Below are 12,797 nucleotides of genomic sequence, written 5' to 3'. Positions count from 1 at the left end.
GTAGTTTCTCAACAGGAAATATTAAATAAACATTGCTAACTTTGAACTATATCAACACAATTCATTAAGCTGCATTTCTATAAATAACTCTATACTGAACTTTTGATATTTTAAATAGATCTCGTTAACAGAAAATACAAATTGTCTTCTAATAGTATCTCTAGTGTTATATATCAGATTTCTTTGATTGTAAGCCACAGAAACTCGTTTTGGGGAAATTAAGGAAAAATGGGAATTTGTTGAAAAAATATGGGGAAATTCAAAGAATTTTAAAAGAGGCTGAAAAGTTACACTTAAAATGGGTAGGTATATGGATTTATCATTGCATCAAGATTACTCGCAATGAGTGAAAGGCAATTGCCCAAAAAGAAATTGAATTGCTAATAGGAAAGGAAAAAATATGCTGAGAATGGAGATGTGAAGAGCAGTACACGTAACTTACTGTAATCACTCCAGAAATGGTCCTGTGATCTAATATGTGCACTGCATCTGAAATTCTCTACAATAAAAGGCAAAATGAGATAACACTGCTACAAGCGTCCTATCTTCTAACATCGTTAGAAAAATCTGATTTGGGTTCTGTATCCAAAGTATTCTAAACATTTTCAAGGCCCATAAAACCAATCTCCAAAGGACTTATCAATTTTAGTGCAGTTTAAACGTCCACAGCTGTTCTGACAATATCTGAATGTTATAAAACAATGAATTGTGTGAGCGGTAATCACTACAGTAGGTCTGTTCCAAGAATACGTGGTTCTCCCAGTTTAGGTCAATGATGCTATTACAGTATGAAAAGGAACTGTCCTTCTGTTAGCAAAGATCAGTGCTCTCCAATTACTGTTTTTGTGTTGTGAAAGGCCTGAAACAAAGCTTTACAGACTGGTTCTGAAAATGATAAATACAGTGCGATGGGACTGGGGACAGGATCTGCCTACCCTACCCGTCTAAGCCAGAGGCAATAAAATAAGTGGTTTTAAGATTTTCTACATTAGGTAAGTTTCTATAAGCAACGAACCTCTGTCCAGCACAGAACAGTCTATGAATTTTGTTGTAACCCACAACTCAGGCCTTTGTTCCATTCTCTCTCTGTACTCCCTTCCTTCATGATCTCAGCTGAACTCATGGTTTTCGGTATCAACTATTTCCAATTTAATGTTTTTAAGCCAGTCAGCCCCAAACAGTACAGACCTCTCTCTACCGAAGTCCAATTGCCTTTTCAACATCTCCTCTAAAACCTCTAAAAGATATCTCAAACATAACATACCAAATTCAAACTGATCTTCCTCCTAAAGTCTCCCTCATATCAATTGATGACAACTCTATCTTATCAGGTCAAAAAATCTTAAAGTCAATTTTAGTGTAGTTTAAATGTCTCTTTTCTTTCTCCCTTTATTAAACTTCTAAAGGAAAATGTAAGTAAGCTATGCTGTGTACTTATACACACTATCCTAAAGTAACTATGTCCTAATACATTACATGACCAACCCTGAAAAAAATAATTTATGATAAAATATTCATGGATCTGAGATAAAAGATTTCCTGTTTTTCTAAAACAAACAAAATCATCAAGTTTTTACAACTTGAAAAATGCCATGGAGTCTTAAGTGCATGCTTTGGTAGTCAACACTGCCACCCAATGGCAAATACTACAATCTAAAACCAAAGGACAGAAAGAAAGTACCTGACCAGACAGTTCAAATTCAAATGTTCACCTCAATATTTAAAATTATGTTTTATTTATCAAGTAAATTTCATAATTTATTGGAGTACTAGTCTACTGAAACATCTGTACTTGAACATCCACATAGCACTAAACAGGCAAACTAAACATTTTTAATTCATTCTTTTAAGAAAAAATAGAAAACAATTTGAGTGCCTACTATACAACAGGCACTAGAGAAGATGCTGAGGATATAAAGATGATCAAAACATAATTATTCTTTACTTCATGGAGTTTACATTCCAGTAGGAAAGATAATCAAAGAATCACACAAACATAACTGCAGTAGATGCTACGAATTTAAAGGATTCAGTGCTATGAAAGCATCTAACAGGAGTATCTGACCCAAGAATGTTGAGGGTGTGAAGGAGGAAGTGCAGAAATAAGAAAGGTCTTGAAATAGTTAGGGACAAAGAACATGCAAGGAGCTGAAATAAATCCAAACAAAGTGTAACTTTAAAGAATCAGAAACACTATAGAAAACTATCAAATTACCTGACTTATACATTAAGATGCTATCTTTTAATCAATAATCGAAAAGGCTGCAAACATCCAACTTCAATCCTTACCTGAGAACTATGACTGGCCTGGACTAAAAAGGAATACTGAATATTCATAAAGAATTAGGACTAAATGACAGAATTGAACAGGATATTCTGGGATAGGAAAGGACTGGGGACGATTTTTCAATGTCCAAGTAATGATCTTTTATACAAAACCTGGTAATCTGTTTCCAACTTCATAGAATTGGGGGGAGGGAACGTTTTGTGGTAATAAATTAAGAATTGTACCCTGAAGCCTGTGGAATACCATCTATTCCACATCGCAAAGTTTTTCTGAGCAGACACGAGACAACTGTTCAACACATTCCTTGTCAATTATGGCAACAATCTATACTTTAAAATGTTTTATTTGTATTTTTTCTTTATTTAGTAGATTCTAATCATCTGAACCCCCTGCCTCATTTAGGAAAATCTCTAACTGTGTGGATTTTGTTCAGAAACAAAATCTATTCCCACACAATTCAGAAGGTAGGGGTAAGACCTAAATTTAATCAAGTAGATATTACTGAGCAGGCTTTCAAATCTTCATAAGTGATAACAAAGATGTGGGGAGAGTTTAGAACTTCTCTACCCAAGCCTGCAGCATGCCGTATCCACAGTAAGGACATAAGGGTGGTACCCCAGGATTCAGTGGCAGCGACAGGAATATCCTAATCAAACTTTTCTGTGGCTATATCTGTGCTGGGAACCAACCCACTAGCCTTCTGTTACTACCCCTTTGCAACCAAGGTTTTTACAGCCTTCCCATCTCCTTTGTGAGCTACCCAACGTCCTTTTGTATTAGTCAGAGTACAGGTTAAGACAACCAAAAGTAAGTTGCTTAAATAAGCTAAAAGTTAGTTCTTTCCTCATAAAACACATTCTACAGGCAAATATGCAAGTGCTACCAGTTACCACAGTTACTGTCATTTACCAGCCATTGTTAAAGATCTCAGTGATGTAAAATTCCCACACAGCATTTCTACTCATATCCTACTGACCTAACACAGTATAATAACCTTGCTAGATGCAAAGAAGGCTGAGGAATATGGTATGCAGCTGAAGACCATGTGCTTGAGAGCTACAAACTCAGTGAATTCTATCACCAAAGAGAAGGCAAGAACAAATCCTGGGAGGCAGAGGCCCCTGACATACACCCCAATAACTGCCTTTTCTGCTCAGGGAAGCCAGAACTGTATCTGTTGCCTACAATCAAACCAAAGACTTCCAGAGGTTCTGATTTTTTAAAGTTATGTAAGAGAGAAACCTTGAGCCACTCTGATTAGGGAGCTGACTGGGGGCAGGGGCGGGGGAGAACACATAGCTACTCGAAGCTCTGCTTCCTTAAATACAAAATTAGGGATCAGATCTGAGGCTCAAAGAAACCAGACTATACATCATCTGTCTTGAAAGAAGCACAATATCCATTTCACCAAACACTACCCATAAAATATTCATCAGAGATAAATTAATTACTAAGAAGCAGTAACGATATGCAAATGTCTGGTTTCTATGTAATATTTTATAATTTATAAAGCACTTTCACATTATCCTCATTTTTAAAATGTATGTGTACACGTATTCATGTGTATGTGTTAATACATACATATATAAACTTCATATTATCATTTTCCTTTAAAAGTAAACATACCCAGTATTTGTTCCCCCATTTCCACTTTCTTGAAGACATTTAAGAGTCAAGAATTTTTATGATTTCAGGCCCTCCTGATGAGAATAATAAAATGTGAAATGCCAATAAACAGAGCCAGAAAAACAACAGGTAACATTTTCAACCAGATATATATTACAAAACACCCAGAAAATAAAGTATTTTAAAGATGGAAGAAAAGAACAAAGAAAGGACAGAGATGTTCATAGGGAATATTTTACAAATGTATTTCTCATTTGCTTTTAAGACTGTTGAGATGAGCTGGGGACTAACAGCAGATAAAGACAAGTTAGAAGAAAACCTTGCATATAAGCTATACTTCTATTTCTCAGGCCTTCGCTTAAGTATATTCTTGATGTACTTACTAGTCTCTCCAGAGAAAAGGACATTATTTTAGATTCAAGACTGAAATGGAAAAAAAAAAAAGATACCTCAAGGCACTTTTAAGGGAAGAAAGGCCATGAATTATTCCAATAGCCACTCAACAAAATACATGCCTCTATAATTAAAAACACTGAGAAACTTGTATCTGTCATAATCATAATGAGTCAAATGCAACTCAATAATCACTGATATTTCATATGGTTGGAGTAACTGATTTTTTAATGAAATTACGTGTGTTAAAGATGGGCATAATTTATGGAAAGCCTAAAATAATTGCTCCAAATAACTACTCAGCACACTCAGCCACATTTGTTTAATTTGTCTGAGGAAAGTTAAATATGAGGAGCACACTCTCTTTGATTTTTACCTGGGTCTGGTAGGAACACTGCTACTACTGCTACACATGGTCATGTAACTTTAGATTACGTATTTCTTGGGTCAAAGTTCCCCCATCAACAGGATTAATACACAGGATTCTCAATGTGTAAATACAAGTTGCACAAAGCAAGCTCTTGGTAGGTAAGTACTGTAGCTGGCCAAAGAGTTCGCTGGGATTTTTCCTATAACATTGCAAGGGAAAAACTCAAATGAATGCTTTGGCCAGCCCAATATATAAATATATTTTATACAGGCCAGCCCTATATAATAGTCAGATTTATGATTTTATACCCAAATACTTAAAGCTAAAACTTATCAATGTACTCTAAATTTAACCTTTAATAATACATGTTGATAAAAATTATTTAGAAATTCTTCCCTAATTCTTACTGCTTTTGCCACAAGCAACTGGAAAACTTTTAAAAATATTCTATGTTTTTTTAAAAATAGCCACAAGAGGTCAGTCTTTACTAAGAAAGAAGTTTAATATAGTCCAGTACCTTCCAAGATAAGCATCTACTTTTGCAATATGCTTTTTATGTTACCCATTATAAATCAAGTTTTGATGTACCAGGTGTTAATTTTAGCCAAGCCACCAAATCTTTGGGAACTCATCAAAAAATTAAAGAAAATCAATAATCATACATCTACAATTTAAAGAGTTTCATTTATAACTTTACTTGATTCTCGTAGTAGCATGTAGACAAAATCTTTACTGATTTTGTGAAAAAAGTGAAAGCTGTTCAATCATGTCCAACTCTTTATGACCCCACAGACTACAGACCACCAGGCTCCTCTGTCCATGAGACTTCCCAGGCAAGAATACTGGAGTGGATAACCATTCCCTTCGCCAAGGGATCTTCCCCACCCAGGGATAGAACCTGGGTCTCCTGCATTGCAGGTAGATTCTTTACCATCTGAGTCACCAGGGAAGCCTTATGAAGAAGCAAATTATTAAGACGCTGACTATTACTGAAATTCTAAAAATAAATCTATAAGATTTCGGTGTGCAAACTACAGCAAATGAGTGTAGATATTATTTGTATTAATATATTAGCTATGTGACTATATGTTCAAAAAGCCACTTACCTTGCCAACTATCGTTGCAGACACACAACTTTTCTCCTGTTAGGTCACAGTAACCATGATCTGGACTGCCGCAATTGGCTTTACAGTAGGGGATATCACAAGCTTCACCCTTCCAGTATTTATCACATTCACAATATGCTTGACTTGAAACAGAGACACTAGTTGTACACTTCCCGTGACCAGAGCAATTGTTAGGGCAAGAATTGATTCTGTAAAATATAATTCATATATATTCAAATTCAAGATGATGAGAAAAATAATCTGGGCTGGTATTTTCTTAAATTTACAAATGTTATATGTGTCCGTGTGTTTCATTTAACACGTTTTACAATGTGACTTCAATTCTTTACTCTGTACCTTTTTACCCCTAAGGCGATTCAGGTATACGTATCTTCAACTGGCCTCAGTTCATTCAATGAGTTTACTCTGCTAACAAGACTACACACTCAACATCTGCAGGATCTAGACAGTTCCAAGCACAATGTTTGGTAAATATTCAAGTACTTAAATGTTTTACAGGGTATGAGTACACTTTATAGGAAAACAATAAGGTCATGAATACATGAAACAGTAAGAGAAGGCAAGACATAAACTGATTACATGATACTTAAATAGCATGCTATCACCTAAACACTGTTGTGGAAGTTAAAAGGTATTTATCAGACTTTATTTTAAGGCTCCCTAACTGATTATATTTTACTATATATTTATTTTCCCTTGTGTACATGCTTGATATAAATAAATTCTATAATAAATTGCTGATTCAAGGATATTTAGGATCTTATTCCTCATGAAAAATCCTCAGTTATCATTTTCTACATTACTGAAGAAAACAAACAGACAAAAAAATGTATCAAATTCTTCTGTGGTCATTCCTAATGAAAACAATGAAAAGAATCTCTGGCTAATTCACTTCACCCTTGGACTTCTATAAAAATTTGCATGGACAGTTAGATATAAGAGACACACAAGAAATATTATTTTTCTAATTTTAAAGAGACAGTGGTATATAGCCACTTACCTTATCTCCTAAGCCTCAATTTTCTCATGTGCAAAATGGGGAAAATACTCACTTGACAGAACTGACATGAAGAGAATTAAAGAATCTTACTGTATATACACCATTCAGCACAGTTTCTGCAATAAGAAGGACTATGAAAATGTAGCTCTCTTCATAAAATACCATGGAGCACAGAGGGGCAGAAGACAGCTCTCTGCAATCCTGAGCATTTGGGACTTAAAGTTACACTCGGTGTGTGTTTCTTTAATCATTTCCCATTGATTTTTAATTTTGTAATTAATTTTCAACCAAACCTAACTTGTTACCATGGTGCCCTGAGGCTTACAAATTATCCTAATACAAGCTTAGACAGGATTTGGGGGATCATATTATTAAAAATCTTATGTAACTTAGGGAGAGATGCTGTATATTTTGGAATTGAACACCCTAGCCGACTCCTGGTACATAAGACATTTATACAAACAAACAATAAACTCTTTTATGTCAAATTATAAGAATCATTATTACAATATAAATTAAAAAAAAAAAAAACACCTACGAGTAAAAAATGTTGAAACCAGTTAAATTATATGCAGCATCACTAAAAAAATGTAACAGTGCATAGCCAGATGTTGTAACGACTTCAGGCACAGTTTCATTTCCCCGTATTTCAGGAACTATCAAACCACTGTAAGAGAGCAAAGTTGAACATTGTGTATATTAATGTACGTATGACTGTTAATCACATAAGACTTTATCAAAATATTCTTTTCACAATCATTAACTATCTATTGTATATTACAAGGGGCAACAAGAAGAATAAATCTAAAATGAGTTCCTAGTCATTCCTCACCAGTGAGCTCTACTGCTGCTGCTGACAGATTAACATCTACTCTCAGGCTACCATACTCCTTTCTCTCAACACTAGACGGTAATGTCCCATTTCTCCCCTTTGCCCTGTTGTCCATTCTCTCGTAAGACCATAGGGTGCTCTTTTACTTAAGTTATATGGAAACCTTCATTTAAAGATACCTTGGGAAAGAACTGTTGTTGCTAAGCTGCTAAGTCGTGTCTGACTCTTTGGAACCCCATGGACTGTAGCCCGCCAGGCCCCCTGTCCATGGGATTTCCCAGGCAAGAATACTAGAGCAGGTTGCCATTTCCTTCTCCAGGGGATCTTTCCAATCCAGATATCAATCTGCATCTACTGCACTGCAAGGCAGATTCTTCACCACTGAGCCACCTGGGAAGAACTAATATGGTTAAAATGTCCATACTACCCAAAGCAATACCACCTTTATTTTCTTGGGCTCCAAAATCACTGCAGATGGTGACTGCAGCCATGAAGTTAAAAGGCGCTTGCTCCTTGGAAGATAAGCTATGACAAACCTAGATAGCATATTAAAAAGCAGAGACATTACTTTGCCAACAAAGGTCAGTCTAGTCAAAACTATGGTTTTTTCAGTAGCCATGTATGGATGTGAGAGTTGGACCATAAAGAAAACTGGGCGCTGAAGAATTGATGCTTTTGAATTATGGTGCTGGAGAAGACTCTTGAGAGTCCCTTGGACTTCAAGAAGAGCCAACCAGTCCATCCTAAAGGAAATCAGTCCTGAATATTCATTGGAAGGACTGATGCTGAAGCTGGAACTCCAATACTTTGGCCACCTGATGCGAAGAACAGACTCATTGAAAAAGACCCTGATGCTGGGAAAGATTGAAGGCAGGAGAAGAAGGGGACTACAGAAGATGAGATGGTTTGATGGCATCACTGACTCAATGGACATAAGTTTGAGTAAACTCCAGGAGTTGGTGATGCACGGGGAAGCCTTGCATGCTGCAGTCCATGGGGTCACAAAGAGTCAGACATGACTAAATGACTGGACTGAACTGAACACAAAGCTCTACAGAGTCAATGGCATTCTTAGCAAAACACCCATGACATTGTTCATGGAACTAGAACAAATAATCCTAAAATTTGTATGAAACCACAAAAGATCTTGAATAGCCAAAGCAATCTTGATTAAAAAAAAAAAAAAAAGAACAAAGCTGGAGGTATCCTGCTCCATGACTTCTGGCTATAATACAAAGATACAGGAATCAAAACAGCATAGTTTTAGCATAAAAAGAGACAAAAAGGTCAATGGAATAGAATAGAAAGCTCAGAAATAAACCCACACACTTTATGGTCAATTAATCAATGACAAAGGAGGCAAGAATATACAATGGAGAAAAGCTGGTCTCTTCAACAAGTACTGCTGGGAAAGCTGGATGGTTACATGCAAAACAATGAGATTAGAACATGCCCTCAAACCATATACAAAAATAAACTCAAAATGGATTAAAGACTTAAATATAAGACCAGAAACCATACTACTCCTGGGAGAAAACTTAGCCAGGATACCCTTTGACATAGTTGTAGGATTATTTGGGGGGATCTGCCCCCTCAAGAAAGGGAGACAAAAGCAAAAATAAACAAATTGGACCCAATCAAACTTAAAAGTTTTTGCACAGCAAAGGAAACCAGCTGCAAAACAAAAAGGCAACCTCCTAAAAGGGAGAAGACATTTACAAATGATGTCTCATAAGGGGTTAATGTCCAAAATATAGAAAGAGCTCATAGAACTCAACATCAAATTAAAAAATAAGTTTTTTTTACCTGATTAATAAAATGTGTCTATGCGAAGACATGCACAGACATTTTTCCAAAGAAGACATACAGATATACAACAGGCATATGAAAAGATGCTAAACATTACTAATCATTAGAGAAACGCAAATCAAAACCAGAATGAAACATCACCTCACACCTGTCAGAATGGCTATCATCAAAAAAGAGGACGTAATAAATGTTAGGGAGGGTGTGAAGAAAAGGGAACTCTCTTGTACTCTTCATGGGAATGTAAATTGATGCAGCCACTACGGAAAACAGTATAAAAGTTTCTCAAAACATTAAAAACAGAATACCGTATGACCCAGCAATTCTACTCTGGGATATATCTAAAGAAAATTAAAACACTAATCCAAAAAGATATATGTATTCCAATGTTCTTAGCAGCATTATTTCAAAGTCAAGATATGGAGGCAACCTAAGTGTCTACCAAGAAATGAATGGATAAAGAAGATGTGGCATACACACACAAACACACACACACACACACACACACACACACACACACACACACACACACTGGAATATTACTTAGCCATAAAGAGAATGAAGTTTTGCCATTTGCAATAACATGGATGAACCTGAAAGGTATTTTGCTTAGAGAAGCAACTCGGAAAAAGACAAATAAACACTGTATGTTTTCACTTACATGTGAAATTAAAAAAAAAAAAAAGACAAATGAATAAAACAAAACAAAAACAGACTCACAGACACAGGGAACAAACCAATGGCTACCAGTGGGGAAAGGGGTGGTGGAGGGAACAAGATAGGGGAAGAGGATTAAGAGGTACAAAGTACTGGGTATAAATAAATAAGATACAAGGACATAACATACAGCACAGAGAATATAGCCAGTATTTGATAATAACTTTAAATGGAATATAATCTATAAAAATATCAAATCACTATGTTGCATACCAGAAACTAGTATAATATTGTAAAGCAACTATACTTCAATTAGATAAATAAAATCAAATAAAACCACCTTGGTACTCTCTAACAAGTGACCTTATAGCCATACTCTTCCCCACTTTCCCTTCATGAGCAAATTCTCATGAAGCTAGACAGAACACTTCATCCAGATCAGCTAGGTGATTACAATGATATTCCAGTTAAAGTTGCACATCTGCAATACACTAGCCTCGTTTTAGATTATCTTAACATACATACTTTTTATAATTCTTTACAATTTTGCATACTTATGCAACTTACATCAATATATAATTATTCCAAAAGACAATAAACACAGAAGAAAATGAAGTTTGTTGGGGAAAAAGATAACTGTGCAAAAGCAGGAGCTCTGTATTAATAACTGGTATTTCTGCCTTTTTAAGCATCCTTGTTCACAGGGGGAAACTGCATTTCTTCATTTACTTATACCACACTATCCTCTCTAAATCTATGAAAACATATAAGAAAAAAAAAAGCTGCTAACAACAAATTACATTATTCAAAATATCCGATTCCTTTAGACACTGTTAAACTTATGTTTAGGTACCAACAGGTACTGAAGACCCTCATTCAGATTGTATTTGACAGAACAAAATGAAATGCTATAGTCAAGTAATTCACTTTGCAAACACATTTTAAAAAGCAAACAAATTAAAAAGTAAACAACTCTTGATGTTTTAAATATTATTATAACATTTACTAGCTTATGTTTGTGAAGGAACAAAAGATTTTAAAAGACTGTCAACAGAATTAATTTCTATAAGACCAGTTTTAGTTACACATATATAGTTTTCACTGTAGTGAGATTATATCACATGAGTACATTGCTAAAAATAATATTTCCAGATCTTTTTAACAGATATGACTAAACGCTCTGAAACAGATGAAAAGAGCAGATTTGTTTGCTGGCTGTTTGTTTGTAAGTGTTTTAAAAACAATAAATGAAAGAAGATTCCCACTTCCCACATAACATACCTATTTGGACCAACTAACCTTCTCACTGAAGTCAACTAGAAAAGGAACTGGCCTCACCATTTCTCCATACAGGCATTCACTAATTTCAAAGTGGGAGGTCAGGTTCAAAGGGCTGAGAAACTGGACTGTTTCACAGAGCTAGGAAACAGAGTGTAGAACACGGAACCCCCTTTGACCTGAGACCCCAAAGACTAGGAGTAAAAGTGAACCCATGAAAGACAGGCCCTTCAGAAACTACAGTATGGTTGGGAATCACCTCAACACCTGAACCAGAATTCAGCTGGCTGTGAATTTCTAGTGTCCCCAGCATTCTCCGGGAATATAAAAAATTCCTAGGCCTCAAATTATTATTATTAATGATTTTACCATCAAGGTGTCCAGCACATGGTCGTCCAGCACACAATAAAAAAAATAACACATCTCCATTCCAACCCATCTCCAATAAAATGGAGAATTATATATAGTTCTGTCCTGGCTACAGAATAAAGTCAATTTATTTAGTGTGGTAACAAAAAAGCAATGTTACAGTGATCAAGGGACAATAAAACCAGGCTTATATTCTGATTCCATTGCTTACAAGTTAAGCAACTCTGAGCCACTCACAGAATCTCTCTGTGCCTCAATTCTCCATTTACAAAATAGCAATAATACCTACCTGAAAGGTTACTGTGAGGAGTCAATGACTTGATGTATATATAAAGGACGTGATGTATATATAAATGTTACCTGGCACGTGAGCATTCAGGAGATGCTGTTGATTACCGTTTATAGGGTACTCTGGCTCCCACCTATCCCTTCATATTTCCTATCATCAAGCTACTCATCACTACTTACTACTGTCCCAAAATATAACGTTCTTTAGGGTGTATATGCCACTATGAACAAAGCTAGTGGAGGCGGAATTCCAGTTGAGCTATTTCAAATCCTAAAAGATGATGCTGTGAAAGTGCTGCACTCAATAGGCCAGCAAATTTAGAAAACTCAGCAGTGGCCACAGGACTGGAAAAGGTCAGTTTTCATTCCAATCCCAAAGAAAGGCAATGCCAAAGAATGTTCAAACTCCCGCACAGTTGTATTCATCTCACACACTAGCAAAGTAATGCTCAAAATCCTCCAAGCCAGGCTTCAACAGTACGTGAACCGTGAACTTCCATAGGTTCAAGCTGGATTTAGAAAACGTAGAGGAACCAGAGGTCAAATTGCCAACATGCGTTGGATCATCGAAAAAGCAAGAGAGTTCCAGAAAAACACCTACTTTTGCTTTATTGATTAGGCCAAAGCCTTTGACTGTGCGGATCACAACAAACTGTGGAAAATTCTTAAAAAAGATGGGAATACCAGACCACCTGACCTGCCTTCTGAGAAATCTGTATGCAGGTCAAGAAGCAACAGTTAGAACGAGTACGTCAACACTGCAT

General features: G+C 35.9%; 1 protein-coding gene across 1 annotated transcript in view; it reads right to left on the bottom strand.

The window, feature by feature from the left end:
• Positions 1-12,797, bottom strand: part of ATRNL1 (attractin like 1) — a 785,280-nt gene that overhangs the window by 727,567 nt on the left and 44,916 nt on the right. The window contains exons 4-5 of the mRNA XM_068961441.1: positions 7,342-7,470; positions 5,783-5,991 (exon numbers count right to left, since the gene is read on the bottom strand). Coding sequence (XP_068817542.1) covers positions 5,783-5,991; positions 7,342-7,470 — 338 coding nt within the window. The remainder of the gene's footprint in view (positions 1-5,782; positions 5,992-7,341; positions 7,471-12,797) is intronic.

Source organism: Capricornis sumatraensis, chromosome 23 (assembly GCF_032405125.1).
Source record: "Capricornis sumatraensis isolate serow.1 chromosome 23, serow.2, whole genome shotgun sequence".
In the NCBI taxonomy this organism is placed as follows: domain Eukaryota; kingdom Metazoa; phylum Chordata; class Mammalia; order Artiodactyla; family Bovidae; genus Capricornis; species Capricornis sumatraensis.
The sequence above is the reverse complement of the archived record's forward strand: the minus strand, read 5'-3'. Positions and strand labels throughout refer to the sequence as shown.